We start from the raw sequence: 15399 nt of genomic DNA, 5'->3' as shown, positions 1-15399 counted from the left end.
CAGAGCAGCCGCCCCAGCCAGGCAACGCCCACAGCCACAGCGGAGATAAATTCCACAGCAGCCGGGCAGAAAGCAGCAGTCCTGTCTGCGCGCAGCTGCCCAGCACAAGCCATTAGAGGTCGCTGTTCTCTCAGGAGAGGAAGGCCACAAACCAACAAGAAAGGAAGCTCTTCCAGCCGTCACTTGTCCCAGCTCTGCAAACTATTCCTATCACCATGAAAAGACAAAATTATAGGCAAACCAAGATCACAGAGACACCAGAGAAGGAGACAGAACTAACCAGTCTCCCTGACAAAGAATTCAAAATAAAAATCATACACATGCTGACAGAGATGCAGAGAAGTACACAAGAACAATGGGATGAAGTCCGGAGGGAGATCACAGCTGTCAGGAAGGAGATCACAGAAGTGAAACAAACCCTGGAAGGATTTATAAGCAGAATGGATAAGATGCAAGAGGCCATTGATGGAATTGAAACCAGAGAACAGGAACGCATAGAAGCAGACATAGAGAGAGATAAAAGGATCTCCAGGAATGAAACAATATTAAGAACAGTGTGACCAATCCAAAAAGAACAATATCCGTATTATAGGGGTACCAGAAGAAGAAGAGAGAGGAAAAGGGATGGAAAGTATCTTGGAAGAAATAATTGCTGAAAACTTCCCCAAACTGGGGGAGGAAATAATCGAACAGACGATGGAAATACACAGAACCCCCAACAGAAAGAATCCAAGGAGGACAACACCAAGACATATAATAAATAAAATGGCAAAGATCAAGGACAAGGAAAGAGTTTAAAGGCAGCTAGAGAGAAAAAGGTCACCTATAAAGGAAAACCCATCAGGCTAACATCAGACTTCTTGACAGAAACCCTATAGGCCAGAAGAGAATGGCATGATATATTTAATGCAATGAAACAGAAGGGCCTTGAACCAAGGATACTGTATCCAGCACGACTATCATTTAAATATGATGGCAGGATTAAACAATTCCCAGACAAGCAAAAGCTGAGGGAATTTGCTTCCCACAAACCACCTCTACAGGGCATCCTACAGGGACTGCTCTAGATGGGAGCACTCCTAGAAAAAGCACAGAACAAAACACCCAACATATGAAGAATGGAGGAGGAGGAATAAGAAGGGAGAGAAGAAAAGAATCTCCAGACAGTGTATATAACAGCTGAATATGTGAGCTAAGTTAGACAGTAAGATACTAAAGAGGCTAACCTTGAACCTTAGGTAACCACGACTTTACAGCCTGCAATGGCAATAAGTACATGTCTTTCAATAGTCACCCTAAATGTAAATGGACTTAATGCACCAATCAAAAGACACAGAGTAATAGAATGGAAAAAAAAACAAGATCCATCTATATGCTGCTTACAAGAAACTCACCTCAAACCCAAAGACATGTACAGACTAAAAGTCAAGTGATGGAAAAACATATTTCAGGCAAACAACAGCGAGAAGAAAGCAGGGGTTGCAGTACTAATATCAGACAAAATAGACTTCAAAACAAAGAAAGTAACAAGAGATAAAGAAGGACACTACATAATGATAAAGGGCTCAGTCCAACAAGAGGATATAACCATTCTAAATATATATGCACCCAACACAGGAGCACCAGCATATGTGAAACAAATACTAACAGAACTAAAGGGGGAAATAGACTGCAATGCATTCATTTTAGGAGACTTCAACACACCACTCACCCCAAAGGATAGATCCATGGGGTAGAAAATAAGTAAGGACACAGAAGCAATGAACAACACAGTAGAGCAGATGGACCTAATAGACATCTATAGAACTCTACATCCAAAAGCAACAGGATATACATTCTTCTCAAATGCACATGGAACATTCTCCAGAATAGACCACATACTAGCCCACAAAAAGAGCCCCAGCAAAATCCAAAATAATGAAATTCTACCAACCAATTTTTCATAGCACAAAGGCATAAAACTAGAAATAAGTTCTACAAAGAAAACAAAAAGGCTCACAAACACATGGAGGATTAACAACACGCTTCTAAATAATCAATGGATCAATAAATTAAAATAGAGATCAAGGAATACATGGAAACAAATGACGACAACAACACAAAGCCCCAACTTCTGTGGGACGCAGTGAAAGCAGTCTTAAGAGGAAAGTATATAGCGATCCAGGCACACTTAAAGAAGGAAGAACAATCCCAAATGAATAGTCTAGCATTACAATGATCGAAACTGGAAAAAGAAGAACAAATGAGGCCTAAAGTCAGCAGAAGGAGGGACATAATAAAGATCAAAGAAGAAATAAACAAAATTGAGAAGAATAAAACAACAGCAAAAATCAATGAAACCAAGAGCTGGTTCTTTGAGAAAATAAACAAAATAGATAAGCCTCTAACCAAACTTATTAAGAGAAAAAGAGAATCAACACACATCAACAGAATCAGAAATGAGAACGGAAAAATCATGACAGACTCCACAGAAATACAAAGAATTATTAAAGACTACTATGAAAACCTATATGCTAACAAGCTGGAAAACCTAGAATAAATGGACAACTTCCTAGAAAAATACAACCTTCCAAGACTGACCAAGGAAGAAACATGAAAGTTAAACAAACCAATTACGAGCAAAGAAATTGAAACGGTAATAAAAAAACTACCCAAGAACAAAACTCCTGGGCCAGATCGATTTACCTCAGAATTTTATCAGACATACAGAGAAGACATAATACCCATTCTCCTTAAAGTTCTCCAAAAAATAGAAGAGGAAATACTCCCAAACTCATTCTATGAGGCCAACATCACCCTAATACCAAAACCAGGCAAAGACCCCACCAAAAAAGAAAACTACAGACCGATATCCCTGATGAACGTAGATGCAAAAATACTCAATAAAATATTAGCAAACAGAATTCAAAAATATATCAAAAGGATCATACACCATGACCAAGTGGGATTCATCCCAGGGATGCAAAGATGGTACAACATTCGAAAATCCATCAACATCATCCACCACATCAACAAAAAGAACGACAAAAACCACATGATCATCTCCATAGATGCTGAAAAAGCATTTGACAAAATTCAACATCCATTCATGATAAAAATTCTCAGCAAAATGGGAATGGAGGGCAAGTACCTCAACATAATATGGCCATATATCATAAACTCACAGCCAACATTATACTGAACAGCAAGAAACTGAAAGCTTTTCCTCTGATATTGGGAACTAGACAGGGATGACCACTTGCCCCACTGCTCTTTAACATAGTACTGGAGGTATTAGCCACAGCAATCAGATAAAACAAAGAAATACAAGGAATCCAGACTGGTAAAGAAGTAGTTAAACTGTCACTATTTGCAGATGACATGATATTGTACATAAAAACCCTGAAGACTCCACCCCAAAACTACTAGAACTGATATCGGAATACAGCAAAGTTGCAGGATACAAAATTAACACACAGAAATCTGTAGCTTTCCTATACACTAACAATGAACCAATAGAAAGAGAAATCAGGAAACCAATTTCATTGACAATTGCATCAAAAAGAATAAAATATCTAGGAATAAATCTAACCAAAGAAGTGAATGACCTATACTCTGAAAACTACAAGTCATTCTTAAGAGAAATTAAAAGGGACACTAACAAATGGAAACGCATCCCATGCTCGTGGCTAGGAAGAATCAATATTGTCAAAATGGCCATCCTGCCCAAAGCAATATACAGATTTGATGCAATCCCTATCAAATTACCAGCAACATTCTTCAATGAAATGGAATAAATAATTCAAAAATTCATATGGAAACACCAAAGACCCCGAATAGCCAAAGCAATCCTGAGAAAGAAGACTAAAGTAGGGGGGATCTCACTCCCCAACTTCAAGCTCTACTACAAAGCCATAGTAATCAAGACAATTTGGTACTGGCACAAGAACAGAGCCACAGACCAGTGGAACAGACTAGAGACTCCAGACACTAATCCAAACATATATGGTCAATTAATATTTGATAAAGGAGCCATGGACATAAATGAGGAAATGACAGTCTCTTCAACAGATGGTGCTGGCAAAACTGGACAGCTACATGTAGGAGAATGAAACTGGACCACTGCCTAACCCAATATACAAAAGTAAACTCAAAATGGATCAAAGACCTGAATGTAAGTCATGAAACCATTAAACTCGTGGAAAAAAACAGGCAAAAACCTCTTAGACATAAACATGAGTGACCTCTTCTTGAACATATCTCCCTGGGCAAGGAAAACAACAGCAAAAATGAACAAGCTATATTAAGCTGAAAAGCTTCTGTACAGCAAAAGACACCATCAATAGAACAAAAAGGAACCCTACAGTATGGGAGAATATATTTGTAAATGACAGATCCGATAAAGGCTTGATGTCCAAAATATATAAAGAGCTCACACGCCTCAACAAACAAAAATCAAATAATCCAATTAAAAAATGGGCAGAGGAACTGAACAAACAGTTCTGCAAAAAAGAAATACAGATGGCCAACAGACACATGAAAAGAGGCTCCACATCACTAATCATCAGAGAAATGCAAATTAAACTACAATGAGGTATCACCTCACACCAGTAAGGATGGCTGCCATCCAAAAGACAAACAACAAATGTTGGCGAGGCTGTGGAGAAAGGGGAACCCTCCTACACTGCTGGTGGGAATGTAAATTAGTTCAACCATTGTGGAAAGCAGTATGGAGGTTCATCAAAATGCTCAAAACAGACTTACTTTACCATTTGACCCAGGAATTCCACTCCTAGGAATCTACCCTAAGAACACAGCAATCAAGTTTGAGAAAGACAGATGCACCCCTAAGTTTATCGCAGCACTATTTACAATAACCAAGAATTGGAAGCAACCTAAATGTCCATCGGTAGATGAATGGATAAAGAAGATGTGGTACACAATGGAAGACTACTCAGCCATAAGAAGAGGGCAAATCCTACCATTTGCAGCAACATGGATGGAGCTGGAGGGTATTATGCTCAGTGAAATACATCATGCAGAGAAAGACAAGTACCAAATGATTTCACTCATCTGAGGAGTATAAGAACAAAGGAAAAACTGAAGGAACAAAACAGCAGTGGAATCACAGAACCCAAGAATGGACTAACAGGTACCAAAGGGAAAGGGACTGGGGAGGATGGGTGGTTAGGGAGGGATAAGGGAGGGGGAAGAAGAAGGGGGGTATTAAGATTAGCATGCATAGCGGGGGGAGGGAGAAAGGGGAGGGCTGTGCAACACAGAGAAGACAAGTAGTGATTCTACAACATTTTGCTATGCTGATGGACAGTGACTGTAAAGGGGTTTAGAGGGGGGACCTGGTATAGGGGAGAGCCTAGTAAACATAATATTCTTCATGTAAGTGTAGATTAAAGATAACAAAACAAAACAAAAAAAAGAAAGAAAGAAAAGGGGGATTACTCCCAGATAGGATAAAACTAACTGTAAATCAATGATTAATGCATGCTTTAAATATCCTTAATTTTGATCACTTAAAGGGTGTCAGATGATCGGCTATGGAGGTACACTTTTCTGATAATATTCCTTTCTCTTAAAAAAAAAAAGCAGTTCCTGGGTGGTGATCTTCAATAGGTTCTTCACAATGGTATAAAGGGCATATCAAAGTGTGGGCAAAGGGTCCGTTTGTGTTTATACAGAGGCTCAAAGCCTAATTTGGCTACCCGGAAAATCAACTAAGATACGATATGAAGAAGAACTTCCAACATCAGCACTCTCTGGAAGAGTCATACCAGAAGATGATCACCAAAAAACCTCAACAAAGATCCAGGCGACGCTGCAGTTGTAGCTGCATCCATCCCACCAGTTCCTGAACTTGCCATTGGAATGAAGAAGGAGATAGCTAAGCTGACCTGTGCATACAGCAAAACAACAAATTTGACTGGATCTATACTGTTGGAACTCAACCAAGAATTAGGAGAAGTGCAAGTTGCAGTGCTCCAAAATCGTGCGACTATAGACTATCTACTGTTAAAAGAACATATGGGATGTGAACAGTTCCCAGGAGTGTGTTGTTTTAATTTGTCTGATTTTTCTCAAACTATTCAAATTCAGTTAGACAATATCCATCATATCATTAATAAGTTTTCACAAATGCCTAGGGTACCTAATTGGTTTTCTTGGTTTTACTGGATATGGCTGGTAATTGTAGGTCTGCTTTTGTTATGTAGTTGTATTCCTATTATATTAATGTATGTGCACAATTTAATTAGTAGTTTAAAGCCTATACATGCTTAAGTTACTCTACAAGAAGATATGTCAAAGAAATATTCAATCTTCCCATGTTTTCTTCCGTCTGCTACCTCTATAGCTTTTCTTCTTCCTTCCTAATTACAACCCTTAAATCCAATTCATGCCTCATATCGAATTCACCGAGTATCATAATTCCTCCAAGTGGTAAAGACACCTCAAGACAAATGCTGGGCATAGAAGCCACAGGGCATAAATCTGCAAAGAAGTAAAAAGCTAACCTTTTCAAACAATATGGCTTCTCTCGCACTTACCAACTTTACATCTCCCTGTATGGCCCCGGAAGATGACTGGTTAGCCAGAGACGGGTAAGATTCCTCAAGGGAGGAACAACCTAAGACAGGCACAGCCGCAGGGGGGCCATCAGGTGAGAAATTGGGGATCAACAGAGGTGAGGCTTAGAACCTCACCCCCCCTGTTTTGAGAGAAATCTTCTGCATCCGTGGATGTTTTATTGCCCTTGTCTAGCTTGGATTAACACATAGTCTACAGGCACACCCTGATCATCTACATTTGCTCTCTTACAGCACTAAATTATGTTTTCTACCTTTATCTTGCATCTACCTACCACTTCAGCATTTTATTAACAACAACAACAACAATAATAATAATAATAAAGGGAGAAATGTGGGATTCACATATAAATCAAGTATAAAAATCAAATATTCATATTTGACCTGATTGTTTATAGTTCATAATGCATGATCAAAACCGAACGTTTCTGTGATGACTGCCCTTGCACTGTTCACCATGTAAGAACTTATTCACTATGTAAGAATTTGTTCACCATGTAAGAACTTGTTCGTTATGCTTCAGAAGATTGGAGACTGACGAGAATTAGGCTTGGCGTGGATTAATTATTGTACATTGAGCACTGACTCCCCTATACAGAATTTTATTGTTGTTAACAACCATTTGATCAATAAATGTGAGAGATGCCCTCTCAAAAAAAGAAAAAATGTGGCTCCAAACCAGTGTCCAAAGCTGGACAAGAGCTAGAAAATCATTGCAGTCTGAAAGCGGCCCTGCTTATCTAAGAGAGGTTTCTTGGAAAGCATCAGCTCTTTCCTACTTCCTTGGTGAGGAAAATACTCCATAAAACCTAACTTCCTGGATTTTTGATAGGCATTAACACTCCTGGTCCAGAACTAGCAGGAACAAGCAAGACTGTTATGCTCAGGCTGGCCCCATACGGAGAGCTTCAACATGTGCTTTGTGTTGGCCAAGGCTCAGGAAACAAGGCATCTATCTGTGTATGCTCTTCAATGTTAAACCGATTCACACACAGACAGAAAACTACTCAGAATGTGACAGCTTCAAAATGAAGCAGCACTATTAGGCTGAATCATCAGAGACTGCTGTTATTATTCAGCCATTTTATATTACTGCACCAAAATTTATCACATGCTGCTGGCAACAATGAACTCTAAGGATTTCCCAGATAGAAAGGTTATAAGAAAATTTGCAACAAAATAATAATAAGCTGAGAATACACTGAATTATTTATCCACCAACCAAATGCTAAATATCAATATATTAATGGTACATGCAAAGCAGCTTTTTAAAAACTGAGATACAATTGATACGTAACAAAATTCGCTTCGGGAGTATAACATGATTTGATAGCTTTATGTTACATGATCACTACAGTAAGTCTACTTAGCATCAATCACCTCATACACTCAAAAACCACTTTTTTTCTTAAGATGAGAACTTTTAGGATCTACTCTCTTAGCAACTTTGAAATATGCAATATAGTATTCCTGATTTGTATGTCTTCTAACTGAAGTTTGCACCTTCTGACTCCCATCACCCCATCACCCATACCCCATGCCCCACTCTGGCAATCCCAATCTGCTCTCTGTATCCATGAGCTTGATTTTTTGTTTGTTTGCTTTTCCTAAAGATTCTACACGTAAGTGAGATTAAATAGCATATGTCTTTCTCTGACTTATTTCACTTAACATAATGCCCTCAAGTTCAATCCACGTTGATGAAAATGGCAAGATTTGCTCGTTTTTTATGGCTGAATAATATTCCATTGTGTATATGTGTATACACGCCACATCTTTATCTGTTCATCTGTGGATGGACACTTAGGTTGCTTCCATGTCCTGGCTTTGTGAATAATGTTGCAGTGAACATGGGGAGCTTCTTTCTCATCCAGCTACAGGGGCCTTTCTCAGGTGTAACTCCCCATTCAGGCCCCAGGTCTCACTCTTCCGGGCACCCCCACTCAGTAACCAGTTTTGGCACAGAGCAGAGGCCTGGCACTGATGCTAAATGTCTACTAAGGCAGGTACTTCTGTGCTTGACAAAATGTTAAGCCCACAATGGTCAACTGCTAATCACAGAAATAAGAGTCATGACTATTTCCTCTAAGAATAAAATAAAGTGTTCCTGACAGTACACTAACAAACTTTATTTTATTGAGAATTGTATAGATCAGAAGCCTGGTAACTGTTGATTTCTGCACATACCTCCTTCTGAAATTAGATTTCCACTGTGAATTATATTCAAATAAATTGAAATTTGGCTATCTTACTTGCTACCTGATTTTAGATTTACAAAAGATCTGCAAAGATAAGGGAAAGAACTTAATGTCCCTCTCCCAGATCCCCTTAAAGGTGACACCTTCCATGGCATTAGCACATCTGCTTGTAAGACACCAACACTGGGACAACACTATTCACTGAACTACAGACTTAATTCAGATCTCACCAGTTTGCCCCCAACACCCTCTACTTTCCAGGGCCCTTTAGCATGAACATTCACTATAAACAATCCTCTAGAAATCTAGATGTGAAGGAAAAAGACATGTAAAACAAAAAGGCTTCTGGGAAAGCAAAAATACTGACATAGCCTGTTTTGGGAAAAGCAAAGTATTGCTTGGTCTAGCTATTCCATAGGGCTCTTCTGGAAGAAACAGCAAGCTGATGTGAATTTCCTGTTAGTTGAAGCTTCATTTCACAGCAGTAGTTTTGAAGAAGGGACTGTCTGAACACAGCCCAATTTGTACAGCAGTTGCTGTATACTGCACAGGCATATGTTTATAGCAGTACATATCCCTCAACAATTGGATGACAATCAGTGCAATGTTGAAAGTGTAAAGGTAAAGAAATTTTGGCCTAAGGACTGGAACCAGTAATTAAGTGATTTAAGAAGCCAAATATACATAATTTGTTTTACACAGTTACACTGATTCCCTTTTTATTAGAAAGTATGTGAGAAATGAGTTCTAATAAATACATGTATGAATCATTAGATAAATCCATACCTAGCAGTAGCTGAACTTTATAATCTCTACTGCTTATATCAAAATCAGCAGCAACTGAACTCAAAAAACACAACTGCTATTTCTCAGGCTCATAAGAAATTTTCTCAAGTTCCCCAAGGTCAGTCCCTTCCCTCTGTATCCCCAGGACAGCCTCTGCACCCTGGCCCGATCACCCTGCCTTTCAATCTGCCCTCCATGCTGCTGTCAGATTTATATTCTATAATCCAAAAAGTGATTGTCCCTCCCCTGTTGTGAAATCTGCGCTGAATCCCCAGTGTACCTAATCGCCCTTATGTCAGTGTTTGAGCCCATACACAGCGACTTTTCACCCACAGGGACCTCACGTGTCCCTGAGCACAAACAGGGCTTGGCCTGCCTCTGCGGTGGAGCTCAGATGGACAGCACCAATGTCCGGACAGGGCAGCTCACAACAGTGGACTCCAAGGGATGTCCCGAAAGAAGCCTGCAGAGGACACACCCTCAGCAGGGAAGGACCCCTTCTGAGCATGGCTGCAGCGGCGCACACACACCCAAGGGAACAAGCTTCTCCAGCTTTTCAGAGTCCTACTGTCTTCATGCCTTTCTCGGTGTCCCTCTGCCGAGAAAGTGGTTCCTCCAATTCTATTCATCTGTCAAACTGCTGTTAAAGTTGTTTATTCTTTTGTTTAAACAGTGATTTATCAAACATTACTGTATGTCAGGTATTACGCCAAACAGGGTTTAGAGCAGAGAATGCAGCAGACCTCTGCCCACATGAATCTTAGAATACAGTGAGGGTAAGCAGACAAGATACAAACAGGTAAATGACTATGTAATTAAAATCTGAGAAAGTGAAATTAACAATTAAGATACTGAGCAGGGTCTTAAGATAGAAGAGTGTTTCCCCATCTCAGGATGGTGGGGTGAGAACAGAAAGAAGAGGGTCTTAAGCTGGGGTTGAGAAAGACTCATCGTGGGGGGCTGGGGCTGTGGGGGAGGAGTGGGCTAGTCCTCCACTGAATCTCCTTAGGCATTCCGTGTCACCTAGACTACAATGACACTGTGGCATCTGTGACCTGTACCCAGGGCTCCCTGCTGTGAGTATGAGAATCCTTTTTAAATGTAGAATAATTTCTTGGACTCCCAAATGACAGCAGTCAGACCTCTCATATAAGTGCTCACCTACATACAGCTTTAGGGAGGCTTTACAGTAGTTCTGCGGCCTCCACAACTGAGAACTGCTGATGACACTGCTAACGTGATGCAGCATTTCCGTATGGTTTCCTGCTTTTTCATTTCACATCGGGCAGTGCACTTTTCTGTCCAATGACAATGTAAACTCAGTAATGAATGGTGTCTTACACTTGTTTGAACATCTCCTCCCCCCATGCCCCCCAGCAGACTACAGATTTAAGCGGAGAAGCATCCCTTCCACTCAAGATCTTCCCATGTCTTCTTGGTGCTCATGCCAGGCCTCTCCAGGACAAACTGAGTCTCCTATCCTCCCGTCCACAAGAGGATGACCAACCACACCTAATAAGCCTCCAGAACAACACAACTCTGCCATTCTCACATACCTCCATGGACCCTGGATTTTGCCTCCAACCCCTTCCACCATGACAAGCTCCACATAAAGCTCTTGGTCCTCTGACTGCCACACCAGAGCCAGTTTACTCATGTCAGTGGGCTGCAGGCCACCTGTTGGTGGCAGCAGGGTCCAACCCCCACCGTCCTGCCTTCACCATGTGGAGAGCGCTGCCGGACTGGGCTTCCCCACCATTCATCCCAGAAGTTCATTAACAGATCAGGAAACATCAATGAAAACAAAACAAAGTGGCAGCACTGGGAATACTAAGGAGTACACTTCTCTACTGCTCCAACACACCTTCTCACGTTCACAGAGCACTTTCCACTTCACAACAGACACTGTGTACCCATTTCCCTAGAGTATCAAGCAGCCACGTGAGGATGGGAGGGCCATCATGCCTCCCCATTTAGGCTGAGAAGACGGACTAGGAGAAATCAGTCCCAGCCCCAGCGGCCCTGCTCCTGACGGGATGGAGAGCAAGCAGGACTGGAGAGCTGGACACAGGACTTCTGGCAAGGGTTGCATCTGATGGACTGAACCAACACTGTGACCCAGGGACAGGCAACAAACCCGGAGCCAACTCTACAACCAACAAGAAACTCCTGTGTGGAGATGCATCTCAGATCATGCAGTAGGAGATGATCCGGCATGTCGCCGCTACTAGTGATGACACGGTGCTCACTCTTCTCTTCATTATGGGTAACACCCAGTCAGTTCTTTCGACACCCACTGTTCTGAGACTTTACCTATTAACCCATTTAATCTTTGTGTGAACTCTGCGTTTTAGAAAGTGGTCTTATCCCCATTTACAGATGTGGACACTGAAAGACAGGAAGCTGCAGTAACTTGGCCAAATTCCCATGCAATTCAATTTGAAGAAGTCAGAATTCTCACCAAGGCAGTCTGGTTCAGAACCATTTTTCTTAACCATTATGCTACATTCTCTCATAACACACATCTTATCCTGCTTGGGCCTCAGGTGATGAGGGAGTCTTCCATATGGCTGTTCTGGTGTAGAACACAACCTTTGTGATAAAAAGAGCAGTAACAGCCACCTTTTATGAACTGTACTGTAACAGGTACTGTATTAATATATATATATATGTATGTACACACACACACACACATAAATCTGTTAAATAGTAACACCAACTCTACAGAATATTATTTTCTTCATTGTGGAAATAAGAAACCAGGCCCAAGAGTATGAGGCTAGTAAATGGCAGAGGTCCTCTGAGCCAGACTCTGCCTTGACCCAGTCAGGGTCCTCCCACCGCACTTGATTGTCCTGGCACGTGTTCTGGGTTGGGCGAGGAAGCACCTTTCCCAGTGCCTGGGCGTTCTCCCTGCAGTGGGAAGTTCAGGAAGGGATAAGATGCTGCTCTTCACAAGTTAGCAGTGAGCAGGAGAGTCCCCATGGCCGCAGCATGAAGACAGGTCTTCAGAATGCACTTGCGCATTCGGCCACCACCGTGACCCCTGCGCACTCCGCCTCTTTGCCTGTGTGTTGAAACACCTGAGACCGTAAAGACCTACATGACAAGGTGTTGCGATTACTGTACATGCAACTTTCCTAGATTTGGACTTAACTAAGTATTACACACAACCAAGAAGTGGGGCTATGTTTTTTGAGAGAAAGCTATATTTTATAAAGAGCTACTTGCCATAAATATGATTAGAATAACTGTCAGCTTTTTGTATTATAAATTTTACATGTAAATGAGAAAAACCACATACCACAAAGGAAGTATTTGTATAATGTGGTCATCTGATTATAATAAAGCAGATTAGTTACCTTGACAGAATCCAGTAAACTCCGAGGAAAAAACCGCTTCAAACCAACATCTTTTCTGAAATATAAAAAGCAGCATATTAACAAGTAACACCACTAATCAGTTAATGACACTGTTGCAAGAACATAAAGGCAGTCCGTTTACCGTCCACACATTATACAGGAAGAACTAGGTCCACGAAAGCCCCAATTTACCAGCATAGTCACAAAAGGGTAAGACAAGTCCTTTTCTAGATTTGTACAGAAAACAGCAATGCAAGTTGGCTTAAATAGTAAAAAGCCTTTCTTTTTTTAACCCTTATGATGAAAACCCTTCTAAAATATTGCCTCTTTGCAAATTACAATGTATAAACAAACTGTTCTTTTTCAAACACTGCTTGAAGATTAGCCTTACAAACATCAGGTACAACCTGGTAATAATATATTTGCAGAGAAAGTAGACTGGCCTGATTAGGGAAAGACAAAGGATATACCATGGAAGTTGAAAAAAAATCCCTTGGATTAAACATAAAAGTTGACTCTTTTTCTTAAAAGAAACTTCTTTGATTAAGGAATTCATTTATCTAATCAAGGTTTATCATCTCAGTTTCACATAGGAAACAAAAAAATAAAACAAAATCAAGTGATTTGCCAAAAGTCGAGCCTCAAAGCTCTCTGGCTGAGAAAATAGATGGGCAAGAATAGCTCATGCTTTTTTCCTGCTTACTTTGGTTCTAAGTGACCCAGGCTTGGCCACTAGATGGCAGTCTGTGCTAGTGAGACAAAACAAGGCCCCTAGACACTGAGGAAGGTCAGGAGACTGCGTGGCAAATACAAAAGGTTAAAGGAGGAGAAAAGTGAATACAGGTATCTGTTCAGAATTATAAAAGGAAATAATAAACTGAATATAAAATATCAAATAATAAATAAAACAAGGGCTTCTTCGTCTGTAACTTAGCTAGCATTATAAACAAAACCAAAGATATCCAAGTTTTTATGGTCCATCCTACATCCAAACATTTTCATCTCCTTCTCTGCAATCTGATGACTAGTTAGTGCCTAAACTAGCGACCTCCCTAAATCCAAAACTGGTCTCGGTTCTCATTCTTTTTTGTTCTGCTATTATGTTCACTACCTCCTTATACAATTCTTCCTCAGTTTCAATGACATGACTTTTCTGACTTTAACTACCACTTGAGTCACAGTACACTGGTTTTCCATTTAATTTTCTGACCACTTTTATTTGTAACCTCCCTTCCTTGTCTTTTCAGATCTGCAGCACCCACTCTGCTTTTTAGGATGTGACGAGGGAGACTGAGCACCCAAGTTCTTCCTTTTCTTGTTGCCTCCTAAGCGGCGAGGGCTTTGCATTTTAAGGGTTTTGGTGCTAATCACTATGGGAAGTACGAAAATAAACACATGAAGGAAAAACACCAGAATCTTTAAGGCATTGTCCTAAGCATTTTCTTCCCTATTTTCCTTGTAAGGCAACTATTCCATAATAAAAAGCACTTCTTTCCAAACAGAGTCCTGGACTGGCATCTTTGCTTTGCCAAAGGATGGATCTGGCTACTAACACCTGTAAGCGCCAGGTTATCTGTGTGTAAAACGGGGGTGCCTACCCCTCCTGCATGCAGTGCTGCTGAGGATGAAACTGGGGTGTGTCAGGTCTCTAGAACTCTAAGGGGCAGTTTTCTTGCCTCCAGAAATTCCACAGACATCTCTCCTGTCTGGTGCGAGTTTGGTCCACCTGCCTGATGACCTATTGTTTTGAGCAGATTCTGCCATAGCACAATATACTGGAGGGCAGGGGGAGGGAGGGCGGGGTGGGGGAGGAGAGGAGGATACAAGCTGGAAGAGCAGGTGACCCAGGGAACAGACAGTGGGAGGGTGGGCAGCAGAGGCAGTGAGAAGTGGAGAGAGGCGATGTTTCAGACACAGAGCCCACAGTGCTGAACGGTGGGACACGTGAGAGAGACAGAATGAAGATGGCGAGGAAACACTGACACCATGTCCTGAGACAGGAGGGTATGGGTGCCAGTCCTGCCTCAGACATGTTGGGCTGGAACCATGCATAGGCAACCTCTTAGTGGGGATTTCAAGGAGGCGGCTGGTCACAGAAGTCTTTGGATGAAGGGAAAGACCAGGGCAGGGCATGTCCTTTTCCCAACTGTGAATTGTCCACTGCCATTAGTCAGCCAGTTATACAACTGTTTTTCTTAGAGTCAAGTGGAAAGTGAAGAATTTATCATACTCATTTCTGTCAAAGATGGGAAAATTAAAGATGGGCCAAGAGTGTGTATGTATCAAGAAAAATGAGACAGAACATATTTCTTTGTGAAAACAAAGTCTATTACTAGCTGTTGCTTTTACTTTCAAGGTGAAGACAACTACATCTGGGAAAAAAAGCTGAGGCCAACTAATGCTTAGCAAGTAGGCAACTTAGTTTTTTCCTACTAAATTAAATTCCAATTTAATTTTAGTTTTTACTTAAAAGTA

General features: G+C 41.0%; 1 protein-coding gene across 13 annotated transcripts in view; it reads right to left on the bottom strand.

The window, feature by feature from the left end:
- The window catches only part of PTK2 (protein tyrosine kinase 2), a 299782-nt gene that overhangs the window by 121846 nt on the left and 162537 nt on the right, over positions 1 to 15399 (bottom strand). For all 13 annotated transcript variants that reach the window (XM_073230260.1, XM_073230262.1, XM_073230268.1 and 10 more), the window contains one exon: positions 12925 to 12979. In XM_073230260.1, coding sequence (XP_073086361.1) covers positions 12925 to 12979 — 55 coding nt within the window. The remainder of the gene's footprint in view (positions 1 to 12924; positions 12980 to 15399) is intronic.

The sequence above is a fragment of the Manis javanica genome, chromosome 2, assembly GCF_040802235.1.
Source record: "Manis javanica isolate MJ-LG chromosome 2, MJ_LKY, whole genome shotgun sequence".
NCBI lineage: Eukaryota > Metazoa > Chordata > Mammalia > Pholidota > Manidae > Manis > Manis javanica.
The sequence above is the reverse complement of the archived record's forward strand: the minus strand, read 5'-3'. Positions and strand labels throughout refer to the sequence as shown.